The 13,492-nt window shown below is 48.3% G+C and overlaps 7 protein-coding genes across 7 annotated transcripts; 4 read left to right on the forward strand and 3 right to left on the reverse strand.

The window, feature by feature from the left end:
* The first annotated feature begins 235 nt into the window (after positions 1–235).
* Positions 236–1,562, forward strand: ONS95_009471 (uncharacterized protein). Its single transcript, XM_058503070.1, has 2 exons — positions 236–623; positions 683–1,562. Exons 1-2 carry the CDS (start codon positions 481–483, stop codon positions 1,401–1,403), a joined length of 864 nt encoding a protein of 287 aa, XP_058362004.1. The 5' UTR covers positions 236–480; the 3' UTR covers positions 1,404–1,562.
* Positions 1,563–3,039: 1,477 nt separating this feature from the next.
* ONS95_009472 (uncharacterized protein) lies at positions 3,040–3,925 on the forward strand (the record flags this gene model as incomplete). The annotated part of the gene is made up of 2 exons (XM_058503071.1): positions 3,040–3,182; positions 3,241–3,925. 2 exons carry the CDS (start codon positions 3,040–3,042, stop codon positions 3,923–3,925), a joined length of 828 nt encoding a protein of 275 aa, XP_058362005.1.
* Positions 3,926–5,514: 1,589 nt separating this feature from the next.
* On the forward strand, positions 5,515–6,433 carry ONS95_009473 (uncharacterized protein; the record flags this gene model as incomplete). The annotated part of the gene is made up of 3 exons (XM_058503072.1): positions 5,515–5,570; positions 5,631–5,766; positions 5,879–6,433. 3 exons carry the CDS (start codon positions 5,515–5,517, stop codon positions 6,431–6,433), a joined length of 747 nt encoding a protein of 248 aa, XP_058362006.1.
* A 553-nt stretch (positions 6,434–6,986) lies between these two features.
* Positions 6,987–9,008, reverse strand: ONS95_009474 (uncharacterized protein; the record flags this gene model as incomplete). Its single annotated transcript, XM_058503073.1, has 3 exons — positions 6,987–8,192; positions 8,242–8,687; positions 8,741–9,008. The coding sequence occupies 3 exons, from the start codon at positions 9,006–9,008 to the stop codon at positions 6,987–6,989; spliced, it is 1,920 nt and encodes a 639-aa protein (XP_058362007.1).
* Positions 9,009–9,243: 235 nt separating this feature from the next.
* ONS95_009475 (uncharacterized protein) lies at positions 9,244–10,479 on the reverse strand (the record flags this gene model as incomplete). The annotated part of the gene is made up of 2 exons (XM_058503074.1): positions 9,244–9,875; positions 9,927–10,479. 2 exons carry the CDS (start codon positions 10,477–10,479, stop codon positions 9,244–9,246), a joined length of 1,185 nt encoding a protein of 394 aa, XP_058362008.1.
* A 1,104-nt stretch (positions 10,480–11,583) lies between these two features.
* On the forward strand, positions 11,584–12,792 carry ONS95_009476 (uncharacterized protein; the record flags this gene model as incomplete). The annotated part of the gene is made up of 1 exon (XM_058503075.1): positions 11,584–12,792. The coding sequence occupies one exon, from the start codon at positions 11,584–11,586 to the stop codon at positions 12,790–12,792; it is 1,209 nt and encodes a 402-aa protein (XP_058362009.1).
* A 48-nt stretch (positions 12,793–12,840) lies between these two features.
* ONS95_009477 (uncharacterized protein) lies at positions 12,841–13,489 on the reverse strand (the record flags this gene model as incomplete). Its single annotated transcript, XM_058503076.1, has 2 exons — positions 12,841–13,013; positions 13,063–13,489. 2 exons carry the CDS (start codon positions 13,487–13,489, stop codon positions 12,841–12,843), a joined length of 600 nt encoding a protein of 199 aa, XP_058362010.1.
* Between the last annotated feature and the right edge of the window lie 3 nt (positions 13,490–13,492).

Here is a 13,492-nt window from a genome sequence, read left to right on the forward strand (position 1 = left end):
CGGGATGGTGCACTCTCCAAGTTGGTGAGCATGTTTTTGCTGTAGTTAAGATTGAATGTCTCTTTAGTGGTAAATAGTGGAGCGGCACCAAACGACACGCCAAGTCGCATTACATTATCATGGCAAGACAAGAGGTGAATCGGCCAACTCGATCAGCTCTCGACTTGCCACAAATCAAACACCTAAATATTAATATCTCGACTACTGGACTCAACATTAGTAGCCTAAGATCTTCGGAGAATCTCAACTCATCATCTTGCGCATTCAACATACTCTTGGACTTCTAATGAAGGACCCGCTTCTGGAACCGCTCCCATTATCTTCTTCGGCTCACCTCGAACTCAGCGTCTCCTGTGTTCTGGTTGACTTCCTACCAGGAGAGGGTACTCCATATTAGGCTTATTTTTCCTCCATTCAACACCTTCTGTGAGAACGAAAAGCAAGTTTGGCCATCTTCCACGCTAAGAGCTTCGGGACAAGATGGCAGCCACATACCAAAGCAAAGCGCTGAGCACAAAGACAGGCGACTTTGAGTGTAAATGCAGCTACTGCCAGTATCAAGAAGGGGAAATTTGCCAAAGAAAGTGGAGAATGCAAGAACACGGTCGCAAGGTGACCTGCATGTAAGTACTGTGATCTCATATCCTCGCTTACAATAACAACAAGTGCTAATTCGAGATAGCGTTTCGGAATGTCCAGAGATTGTCAATATCCTCGTCAGTCCCAACGAAGATCTGATGACTTGCCATAGAGCAGTCTTATGCTTCTACTCGGAGTTCTTCGATGCAGCATTTTATGGAGGATTGAAGGAGGCCACAGAGGGAGTGATTCGATTACCAGAAGAGAGTAAAATCCAAGTAGCTGCATTTCTGGGCTGGGTCTACTCGGGTCAAATTCATAGCGAAGAAAGCGCAGAGGAACTCTGGATGTTAGGCGACAGACTTCGAAGTCCGGAATTTGCGAACGAAGCGATGTATTTCATGATGGATATGTATGGAGCATCCAGCGTTGAGGGCGGAAGATGGCTCAGTCCTGCCAGCCTCGAACTTGCTTTCTCTGGAACCATGGATGGCTCTAAGCTCCAGTTGTTTGCCCGCGATCTTATGAAGACCCATGGCCCTCTTTGCCCAAGAGCTGTTGATGAGAAAGCTTGTTTTGATAGCTCAAAAGCTTACGAGAAAGATTGGCACGAGTTCATCAACAAAGGTGGGGAGCTTGCTGTAATAATGGCAACAGAAGTGGGCTTCTTCCATGACTATATGGAATTTGAGAGCGATGCTCAATCTGAACCGGCCAAGGCAGCACCATATGAAGCACCAAATCATGTCAAGTACATGCTGACCGTAACATCTCGGGCCCTCGAAGAATTCGTTCAAGGCAAAAAGAGATCTCGGGCCCTTTGAGGAAGAAGGGAATCGACTATGACAAAGTTGATTTCTCAGACTTGCTCGGCAGCAGAAGCACCATTCCGCACTCACAATACCGTCAATGACTTTGAATATCTGAGAGCCTCTAGTCTAGTCTATGGCCAAACATGATACTCCTTGCTCACACTAAGTCTGGATCGGGGGGAGGGCGGGGGCCGGTATTGGGGTCTTGCATGCCTCACGTCATACTGCCTCCATCGGACTTCTATGAAGAAAGCTCGACTGATGAGAACGCTTCTTGGTTCTTTGCGAAAAACAAGTGGATAGACTGCCAGAATCAATGCCATCATGTGAGTCGGGAAGACTTTCCTTTTGGAGGTCTTCTGCTTTCATTGAGTACACCTTGCAAATTAGAGACCACACATGTGACCACTTGATTGCGATGTGCAGCAGTGCTAGTTTTACGAACGTATTTGCAAAAACATAATTGGTATCATGAAACATTTTTGACGAAGCTATTGCGGTTGTTACGATTTGTTTCATGCTACGCGTAGCATTGGCTTCAGACTGAATGTGTTCTCTGCACAGGTGTCTAGCTACCCACGCCACACAAACATAAATAGGGGCTCGCTTATGGGCGCTCTAAAATGGCAAACCAAACAAATCCGAAAATATGTTCACCTAATGAGGAACTTTTGTATCAACAAAAAAATGATTATAACAGCAAAACTCACGGACTGATCGCGATGAGGCGGATGAATCCGACCGTGAAGCGACCAGTCTATTAGAAACCATAAGCTTGTTATGATTTTAGAGAGGCATCACCGTGACGTAGAACGTGGGTGCTTGTACATGGAGATAAAACTTCTTATTTGACTAGACATTGCAGCTTTAAACTTGAGCCTTATCTGTTCCGTAGGCTTAGCGGCTATGGAATTGGCGTGGGTGAAAGTGACCAGAACATGAGAGGTTAGAAGGTGAAGGACTGGACCTAAAGGTGAAACTGAGGCCGAGAATCGGCGGACTTGTTATTACTTGGCACAAAAAAGAGATCATGTCTGCTCTGCTATAGTACTCCGCCATTTATCTAAGGATAATTGATAACTTGGCTGTCGTCCTCACTGTCCAACATTTCTCTCACGGTGATAGCAGCACGATCTAGTGCAAAGCACTGCCTTCTCTCCTTGCTTGCAATGAACTTTGGCGCCTTGGAAAGCCCTGCACGAGATTATTGTTGATACTGATCACGTCATGTTGAGCTAAAATCTACACAGATCCTTTAACGAGTATTGTACTTCTCTGCCAGAGGCGCTTCCCACAAGAAACGCGCTGGCGCCATAGGTCTCCCACAAATCCAATCCTCTAACATAACCATCACAACATAACAACGCCAGACTCTCCGACAGAAGGTGTTCCAGCAACTGAGAAGAAGAGATCGTTGTTGAAGACCTTGGGATAGCAACAAACCTCGAGCCATCACCAATTTAAAGTCACCCACAGCTTCAGCCCTCTCTCTTTCAAGCCTGAACTCCTGGAAATGTCATCTTCCTCATCTGTATTCTCAAGAAGCAGCTGTTTCCGCAGTCGTGAGCAAAGAACAGCCCCGATCTCCATTTTGGACTCTCGGCAGCTCAACTTAGCTCAAGACTAGCCTTGGCAATACATAGCTAAGATGGCAGATCGTCATGAAGGCAAACCTTTGGAGACTGAAACTGGCACATATCTGTGTCAGTGTGTTCGTTGCCGCATAGGTGGATCTCGGTTTTGCCTTGGACAAGAACGAGTTCGAAAGCACTGCACATCTGTTGCCCGACTGTAGGTTCTCCTCTCTCACCCTCGAAGCATTTACGACGCTGACCAGAGTCTTGAATAGTGTATCAAACTGCGTCGACACCGTTGTCGTCTTTGTGGGCGCGGAAGAGCGTAAATTCGTTTGCCATAAGGCTATCTTGGGTTTTAGCTCGGACTTTTTCGATGCTGCCTTCTATGGAACTATGAAAGAAGCTAACGAAAGTACTATCTCGATGCCAGAAGAAGACTGTACTGCCTTTCAAGCCTTTGTTAGTTGGGCATACACTGGTCAAATCAACAGCTGTGTGTGCCCCGAAGAGCTTTGGGTATTAGGAGACAAATTGCAAAGCGCAAGGTTTTCCAACGCAGTCATGTTTCATATGTTTGATGGATACCGCGATGAAGATACTTTCATCAGCACTAAAAGTGTTGAAATTGCATTTTACGAAATAGCAGATGGCTCGAAGCTCCGGAAATTCTTGATGGACTTACTCAACGTTCAAGGTCCTTTCTGCAAAAGGGTGCTGGAGTCAAAAAAGGCAGCAGGCTATGTCAGGGATTGGCAGCGTCTTATACAGAGTGGTGGAGATATTGTACTACAAATTGTCCAAAACGCTTCTCTTATCGATGACTATTGGGCTAATTGGGATGATGCTGAGGAGGAGATACCAACATGGATGGAAAGTCAGCACAAATATTTGCTTCCGATAACCTCCCGACCAATCGATGATTTCCTCCAAGGCAAGAAGAGATCCACGCCACTGTGAGAGGAGAAATTGGAGGGAAGGATTTAAGGACTTAGGCGAATGGGGAGTTTAGGGCGGAGGCTTGAGAAGAAGGATTACATCCACCACCCTAGCTATCTCGCGAACGACGATTTCTCTACAAAAAGAGACCAAGGGCTGGACTTGGGACTCTTTCCTGTTAGCCTTCCCAAAACCGCTTCCTAGGAAGCGGCAATTGGTAGAGACAATAAAATGGAGTTTGAGGTCTGGTTTGGGATGAGGCAGCCACGATTGGGCTTTCCAAACAATATAAAAGCTCATGCATCATGCATTCTCTTCTACTTGGACCATTTGGACGTAGCTACTATACCCTCGGAAACTATCAGAGAGAATTTTCCTTGAACGTGTTTTACTACTAATGGATGCTCGACTGATGTGCGTAGGATCCAAATCAACGAGAAGAAGGTCAAGTTTGGCAGTCCTGATCTTGTATGCAGGACAAATATCCCGTTATTGAAACAAAGGCGATGTGTTTACCCCATGCGAATTTCCGCTTGAAGGGAGGTGCTGTTAGTATTTCGTTTCCACTCAAGGGAAGTTTCTACTCCCATGACACACGTTGAAGCATAATCTTCTTGGGGGTTTTTTATTCTTCTCATAGCGTTATTATTATCTATATTATTGGCTCAAACTTTCTCCATAGCCAGTATAAGAAGATGTGGCTATTTGTTGTTTGGTTGAATATCCGGCATCGAACCCCCCTTTTATTTCGCTTGCAGGCTTGGCAAGTCAATAAACATGGCGAGAATCATGACGAGACCGAGATACTCAAGTCACTGAAGGCTTTTCCAGTTCTTGGAGTCAAATGCATAGTTCGAATTGAAGTGTTTTTACGAGAGGCGCCGTTATTGAAGTTTGATATCAAAGTGACTTCTCAGCGAAATGGTACAGCCTAATAAACGTTCCGTTGATGAAGCCATGCAAATCTAGGTTATGTATTGATCTGGCAGTCTTTGGCCGTCGTGGTTCAAAATTGATACGCTTAGTGATTTGAAGGTAGATTCAAGAGATGGTTGGATGGAGTGGGTTGGATTGGGCTAATTTCTTTCTCTTGCTCACTAGTCTGCATACTGGCGATACCTAATGTTCGACCTCGAGGATAATTATCAGTCACCGACGAGGAATGACTTAAAATAGAATCAAATGGGTACGGAGGTAGTTTGACACAGAAAAATACTTTATGACCAGACTGGGCTAGAAAAGGTGAACAACTAATTTGTGTTCTACCTGCCTCGCGGTGCAAGACACAATCCACATGCGAGAGTGGATTTTGAAAAAGCCCTGTGTATCAGTCTGAGCCACTTTATAGGCTCCGACCTTCTTCTAGAACTTGGAGTAAGAAACAAAGACTTTGCACCTCATTACTTCCCTTCCAGACGATCACTCCCACTCTCACGTCGCAGCAAAGACAAAACCACATTCCCATGAGCAGCACTTCGCAGACGCACCAAACTATCAAGCCGCAAGACATGGCGAGCGATACCCAGATCAAGTTCCTGAGTAAGGATATTGAGGCAAGAATGTCTAAATATCGGTGCCTCTGCTATTCGTGCTCCTACCGTCCTCCCACAATGGAATGCTCACGAGTTGCTAGACTAGCCCTCCACGCTGAGAAAGTCCGCCAGCTGTAAGTTGTCTTTATCTTTGGTAGAAGCCCTGCAAAGATACTGAAAGAAGGACTTGACAGCTTACTCAACTGTCCTGACATCGTTACAATCTCAGTTGGGCCATCCCAAAAAGAGCTCACTTGTCATAAAGCACTGTTGGGTTTCACCTCTGAGTTCTTCGATGCGGCGTTGTACGGCAACTTCAAAGAAAGTCAGGTCAGTATTATACCGCACTGTTTGAAAATAACCAAACCTTTGAAGACAGATTTTATTTTTCTCGGAATTGACCTGCAGTTCTCGTCTATGAATGCTGACGTTATGAAAATAGACAAACATCATTCCACTACCAGAAGAGAATCCCAACGTAGTTGCCGGCTTCCTGACCTGGGCCTACACCGGACACATCGAGTCGTCCTCCACCGCAGAAGAGCTCTGGGTCTTTGGAGACCGTATCGCCAGCCCCAGATTCATGAATGAAGCCATGCACCTCATATTCGCCATCTACGGTCGCCACGAACGCTGGCTGAGTGCTAAAGGCGCGTTCGTTGCATACAACCACAGTGCTCCAATATCCAAACTCCGGAGCTTCGTTGAAAATTACGTTGATATTCACGGCCCGCTATGTGAGGAAGCGATTAACAGTGAGGCTTTCCATCTCGGGAATCATGAGTATGAAAGGGATTGGCAGGCGTTGATCGAGGAAGGGGGAAAGTTGACTGTGGATATTGCTCTGGGTAATGGTGTTCGGCATCAGGGCTTTGCCTGGGATGAAGACTGTGTACCTCCGAGGTTGGGTTTTGAACAATGGGTTTACATGGTGCGCGTCACGACACGTGTGGTTGAGGACTTTATCCAGGGCAAAATGAGAGGCGTTCGGGAGTAAAAAAGATTGTGGGCACGTCGACGTTGAAGCTTTGGTGAATGCGAGCGGCACTGAGCTTGAAGCAAGCAGACTATGAGGAAGGTAGCGGCTGTGTATGGCAAGCAGAGAGTTTCGGACCGAACAGTCTATGGTAGCTCGTACTTTCCACAGAATGCAAGCTCAGCAGATGACATCTCAGCCATCCAATGCTCTACGAGAGCAGTTTCTTACTTCCTACAAGAATGGTCTCTTGTTCGTATCTGTCCGTAGCCGCTCAAAATGAGATACTGTTGTTTACAGGAGCGAAGCGTAAATTCCGACGCATTTTCATTCTAATTGGCACTTCTCTTGGTTGCTGCGACGAATAGGTAAACAATAGTGTCCTTCAAGCGAACACAAACAAGCTAGTAAGGTAATGGCAGCTACCCACAACTTATCTCATAGTTAGGTGTTTGAATTTACCAATTAACAATAGATAGCCAGACGCTGACGAACAATATGCACAATTATACTTTTCTTTTATTGAATAGTAACGCACTAAGAAACTAAATGAACAATCTCCCTTGTCAAATATCTACTTATTCCTCTCCTCCCCCTCCAAAACCTTCCCCTCCATCTCCTCAAACGTCCCCAAAACATCCCCATACCTCCCCCAAACATCCCCCCTATACCCAATATCCACCTTCTCAACAGCCTCACTCTCCCTCCACCTCCCCCCAATCAACTCCTCAAAGCTCTCTCCCTCCTTCCTCTCAATTGCCCAAACAGCTTTATACGCACCCCCCAACGCACACGCATTCCCACCAACATCCAACTTCCACACTCCCTCCGCCCCACCCAGCACATCACCAATGATGCGCGCAATAGCGGGGTTAAGCGAGCCGCCTCCAACGAGATATATCCTGCCTGGCTGGGGAGGGAGCCCAGCGGCGGGACTGTGGACTAGTTTCTGGGAGCGGAGACGGAGGGAGAGGATTTGGGATTCCACGATGGCGCGCGTGTCGGCTTCGTGGCCCCAGTCGGGAGATTCTTGGAGGTCGGTGCCGGAGCTGGAACATGTGTAGCGCCATGTTCCGGCGCGGACGTTGGGTACGATTTCGGGGAGGGGGAAATAGAGACCTAGTTTTGCTTTTTCTGAAGGGGATGATTGTCCCAGTGGGGGTGTGTCGAGGGCGACTTTGTTGAATGTTGACCAGCTGTCGGCTGTTGAGGATTTAGGAAGTGCGTCTCGGATCTTCTCACGTGCTAGGCCGCCGTTCTTGTAGCAGAGCATGAACATGTACAAGCCGGCTGTGGTGGGGTGGTTGAAGAAGTGGTATGCTGGATCGGGGACGTATTTTGGTGTGGACATGAGGAAGGTGGTGGATGTGCCGAGCGAAACGATGGCGTCGAGGGGGCGGAGGGGGAGCGCGAGGATAGTGGAGGGATTGTCGCCTGTGAAAGGGGCGATGCCGCAGTCGGAGGGGAAGTTGTAGCGTTGGACGAAGTAGGAGGAGATGGAGCCCATGCTGCCACCTCCGTCTTCGCGGACGTCTCCTAGTTTCTGCTTGAGGGAGTCGAGGCCATCTTCTCCGGCAGCGAGTTTGAGTAGTGGCTCGCTCCAGGATCCAGCTTTGATATCCCAAAGATTCATGCCGCACACATCGGAGACATCGAATGGAGCTATTTTGCCTAGGAAGACAGAAGCAAGAAATGAGGAGACGAGAGTTATCCGTGATGTTGCACGATAGACCTCTGGGTGGTTCTTGTGCATACGCATGATTTGAGGGCCAGTAAAACGCTTCAGATGATCAGCTGTGTCGAACTTGACTTGAAGGAAGAACACTTACATGATGAGCCTTACTTCCCGTGACTTCTGCAAGCCTTTCAGCAGAGCCAAATTCCGCATCAAACTTATCACATTCCTTCTGCGTGCTCCCATCCTGCCAATTCGGACTGAAAGGATGAGCGAACGCAGTCTTGGACAGCTGATCAACCAAAGTTCCCTTCGGATCCAGCGTCGCCAGTGACTGCTCAGCAATCTTACTCCAATACACACTCCCGTGCTGTTGACCAGCACCAGAAATACCCTTGATCCGTTGAAAAGGCGTCCCTTTCTCTTTCAATCGCTGCAAGACCAAGTCCACGGCTTCCAGCCACATGGCCACAGGAGCGTAGACTTCTCGCTCGGCTTCATTGACGTGTACGCCTTTCTTGATGCCATATTTTGAGAGGTCGGCATCGAAGTCTGTTTTGGCTTCATACAGGACTTTCAATTCCGATGTTATGACAATTGCTGGAAAGTGTTAGTGAGATGTTCGAGGAGAGAAGGGGCTCACATGACCCCACCTTTTAGTTGTTGTGTGGAGAGGTCGAAACCGAGATATAATGGGCCGTCTTGAGAAGACATTATTAAGTACTGGGATGGATTTACAACTTCTCTGACAGGAACTGTTTGAAATTCCAACCGATCTTTGTGTGGAAACAGAAATGTTTGTTGATCTGGCAAGAGGAAAGATTTCTTGGTGGGGTGCAGTCTGGAGGGGTGATCCACGGCATGGGTTGACATTAGGCTAAACCCCAACTGTGGCTTGCTGTGGCACTTGAGCATAAACATGCGCACCAATGAGAGAAGGACTAGTAAGGAGGAGCTCAAGATAATTCACTGGAGATGGACAAAGTCTATGGAGTGATATCCTGATATACAGCATCTACTGATGCAGGTCCGATTAAACGCCATCTTGCTGTGCAAGTCTTCCAAGAGTTCCAAAATTCTCTTCCATTCCAAATGTAAACGCCCTTAAGAACCATGCCAACTCCACGAAATGTCTTTATCGTATGTACAGGCGAATCTATTGTATTTTCTTGCCATTGCCATTTGTATGTGAGTGGTCATGGTCATGATCGTGATCATGGTCATGCTCTTCGGGCTCTGGACCGGCTCGTGGGCTGACATCCCCACTTATGAACTCGTCGAACAAAGTTGACGAACCATCATCCTTTGGCACGAATCGGATCTTGATACGGCGGACACCTCTTACTTTCGATCCGACCGTTTCTCTAACACCCTCTTCGACTTCTCTGACATCTTCAACGGTCCAAGATTTTGGTACTGCGAGTTGTAGATCGACCAGATAGTTCTGTCCGGATTTGACGCCTTCGACTTCCCGGAGCTCGATTTGTGTTCCATCTCTAAGGGTCTCGAAGCTCTTTGCTGTTGCCTTTCTTACGGATGCCTTCACTTCGTCGTCGATACCCTTGTCTGCTAATTCGTAGAGTGCCGAAACGGTATTTCCCCAACCAGCTTTGATGACCAGCAACGAGATCAGGAAACCTCCGACTGGATCCAGCCATGCTGCCTCGTGTAAGAAGTTTGCGCCGAGAATCGCGAATAGCGTTACAATTCCGGTAAGAGAGTCGACTCGGTGATGGATGGCATTCGAGGCTAGGACGGAGGATTTTCGTTCTTTGGCTACTTTCATGGCTGCGAAATGGTTAGCTTGCGGAATTGGATAGCGGTTTCTAAAGTACTTACTCGCTTGGTACAGCCATTCCTTCAAGATCACTGTTCCTGCAGCAAGCCAGGCGGCATGTATACTCGGTCCTACGGCACCATGACTGTGACTGTGGCTATGTCCGTGTGCATGCGCAGCAGCCTCTGCAGCAGCATGAGCGTCCAGGAAGAAGTGCGCATAGAGAATCTCGCAGCTGTTCAAACACATGAAGCAGCCTCCAAACAGCAGCATTCCACTGACTCCCAAAGACCCCAAACTCTCCACCTTTCCAAATCCAGTAGGAAAGAGTGCTGTAGGGGGCTTCAAGCTCCAGGAAACAGTTGCCAGTGTCAGAATATCACTGGCCAGATCTGTCAAACTGTGCCATGCATCTGCGATCATAGACTGCGAGTTGAAGGCATATCCACCGACTCCTTTCGCAATGGCCATGCCCAGGTTGGAGTAGAGACCGATTCTTGTGATCCGCACGCCTGCATCGTTCTTATTCTTCGAAGTGAGGTATGTATTATCATGGTGATGATGATGTGAGTGACCGGCGTGCGAGCGCGTCTGGGTGGTAGTGAGGGCGGCCATTGGACGGAGGGGGGCGCTGAAGTAGGATGTGCTGGCGAAAGATTGTAATTTGGGAAAGGAGTGTTTCGCGGGTGTGCTGCCCTTTAATACAGAACTGAAGGAGAGTGAATCGAGGGCGGAGGATTGGAGCACTCTGCACTGTTGTTGTGATTGATGTGTCCTTCTCAAACTCAGCCTCAAGAGGAGTGTGACAGGCTTTAAGCGCGATGTCGCCCCGGGAGTCGAGGGGCAGCGGAAAGGCATTGAGAGCTGCAAAGGCCGGGCCAGAGACGAGGACAGCAGGACGAGACCTCGGACAGGTCAAGCCTGCGTTTGGGACGCGTGTATAGAGACGCGGGCATGAAAATGAAAGACGCCGGGCGAAAATGGAAGTTCTATAAATCTAGGGAATGCCAAGGCAAGGCAGTGGGAAACGTACTCGTCTCCCAATGACGAACAAAATTATTTCGACGGCGACGGCGATGAGGTGCTCGGGGGTCTCAGACGGGGGCTTTCTAAGTCTTTTTCGTCTCATACCACGCAGTGCAGCCACTTAACCCTTGGCTATTTCGAATCGAAGCTTTTTAGCAGCCCTGACTCCTGAGAGGAACTCCCGTGCTTTTCTAGGCATGGTCCAAGGGCAAAAGGTTCCACTCCAGTCATCCCACCAGCCTACTTCTGGTCTGAGGAGCATTAATGTACCTAGGAAGGTATTGCAGCAGGGCAGTTCAGGTGGATGTGGTGAGCTCCTCCGGCCTCCTCCTCGGCCCTGCCCGAGCCTGTTACGCGCCTCTTTGCCCTGCACCATACTTCTTTCTAATGCTGATGTTATTATTTGTCGGCTTTGCCACCCGAATTCTGCAGATGCTTGCTAAACTTACTCAGTTACATGCAGCTCAGCTAACTCGGGACGTTGACAGAACCTAGGGCCCTCTAACTTTAAGCATCTAAGCCGCCCGGAAAAGTGGACGGTATAGTGGACGAAACAGCCGCCGAAGAGGGACACGAGTACTTGAGTAATGACGCGAATACCTTCATCAGCCGCCGCCGCCCTCAACAAGCTCCAATTTCAAGCTTCTCTGCGAAGTTTCAGCGAGTAAATACTCGATGAAAAAACCCCCATTCATGCGAATCCCCTACACGGGCCCCTTGCCAGCTCCAAATATAATTCCACGCAACGCTAATACCATCAACGGCGCCATCGCTGCGCTCTCGAAGTTCCTTACTGCCCCACCATCCCCCTCGCTGCAAGATGGAGCTGCGGACCCGGCCTCGACGGTGATATTGTCAGGAGCTGGCATCTCTGTCGCTTCAGGACTGGCAGATTACAGAGGTACGAATGGAACATATAGGGTGAACAAGACATATCGTCCCATATACTATCACGAGTTCCTGGCAAACCACGAGGCGAGAAAGAGATATTGGGCTCGAAGTTTCCTAGGTTGGACGAATCTACACAAGGCCAGACCAAATCCTGCACATTACGCCGTTAAGCATCTTGGAGAACTAGGGCTTGTACGGAGTGTTGTCACACAGAATGTCGACTCCTTCCATTCAACTGCGCATCCAGAACTTCCAACACTAGAGCTACATGGCTATCTGCGGGCCTTGACTTGTGTCACTTGTCACAATGACCTGCCTCGAGAAGCTTTCCAAGAAGCTCTAGCAAGACTGAATCCTGCTTGGGCAGCCTTTCTGTTAGAAGCCATTGCATCGGGTGCAATGGATACTGAGAATCCGGACGAGAGAAGGGCAAAGGGTATGAAAACCAATCCGGATGGAGATGTTGATTTGCCCGGAGCACCATATACAACCTTTCGATATCCAGCATGTCCACATTGTCTGGCGAATCCACCAATTGCTGGGGACGGGACGCAGACAATTGTTGAAGTTGACGAGGAAGGCGCTTGGAAGTCAACAAGTACTGCTGGAATTCTAAAGCCTGCCGTAGTCATGTTTGGAGAGAGCATAGCTACCCGAGTCAAGGAAGCTGCGGAACAGGCAATTGATGGATCAGGAAGACTTCTAATCATGGGAACTTCCTTGGCGACGTATTCTGCATGGAGACTTGCAAAACGAGCCAATGAAAGGGGTATGCCCATTGGAATATTGAATCTTGGTGGAGTGAGAGGAGAAGATGCATTCTTTCAGAAGTTGCCTATGGGCCAGTCTGGAGAATCTGGCGTTCGTATCGAGTTGCCAACAGATAAAGTCCTGCCGGGACTTGTTGAACAACTGAAGCGTACTGGCTTGGCTCACTCCAAGCCCCAAAGATCGGACGATGTCCACCAAGAGCACTCTAACAGCAGGGTGTTCAAAGATATGCTATCTTAGAATAGCTGTATATTTTGTACATATTGTATACAATCCAGTTATAGAAGTCTAATAGAATCCAGATGGAGCATTTGACTTGGGCTTTTCGGCAGGTGGTTCTTTTGGCGTTGGAACTTGTGGTTTCGACGCTGTATTCGCTTCCTCGAGGTTTCGGCCGTGTTTTGGTTTGCTTTTTCTTGATTCCTCCCAAGCTTGATCTTCCCTCTCAATCTCTTGTAAAACTAGTACCAGTCAGAAACATTTTTCACAGAGAGAAGTAAGGAACAATACCTTCTTCCCACTCCTTCTCCCTGACAGCATCACCTGTCCCCAGTAACCCCTCAACATCAACATCCTCCCCGTTCTGTATCCTCTCAATAATCTCTTTTAACAATCCGATCCGCGCATCAGCCCTGCGACTGAACGCCGCAAAGTCATTGCGCAATGCGATCATCTGGATTGACATCGATCCAATGAGCAGGAATATGGCTATAAAGAAGGTCGCGGGATTCCATTCCTTCGATTTTACTTTCTTTTTGAGAGCGGCTGTTGGAGAGCTCTTTCGGAAAGGCTTTGGGATCAAGCTGATCCAGAATGATGTTTGCGCGATATTGGGTGCTGCTGAGTAGGGCCGGGCAAGAGGTGGAAGGGCTCGTGGCGGGATGGGAACGAGTGCTGTGCGAAGAGCAGGTGGCGCGAGAAGGAATCGACGGAGCATTGT

This window comes from Cadophora gregata (assembly GCF_030347475.1).
Source record: "Cadophora gregata isolate MNR1 chromosome Unknown scaffold_3, whole genome shotgun sequence".
In the NCBI taxonomy this organism is placed as follows: Eukaryota; Fungi; Ascomycota; class Leotiomycetes; order Helotiales; family Ploettnerulaceae; genus Cadophora; species Cadophora gregata.

What these genes read in the sequence shown, in the direction of transcription:
- ONS95_009471 (XM_058503070.1), top strand. Translation starts at nt 481, where the DNA reads ATGGCAGCCACATACCAAAGCAAAGCGCTGAGCACAAAGACAGGCGAC. An exon ending in GGTCGCAAGGTGACCTGCAT is followed by an intron (nt 624 to 682) that starts GTAAGTACTGTG and finishes AATTCGAGATAG; the next exon opens with CGTTTCGGAATGTCCAGAGA.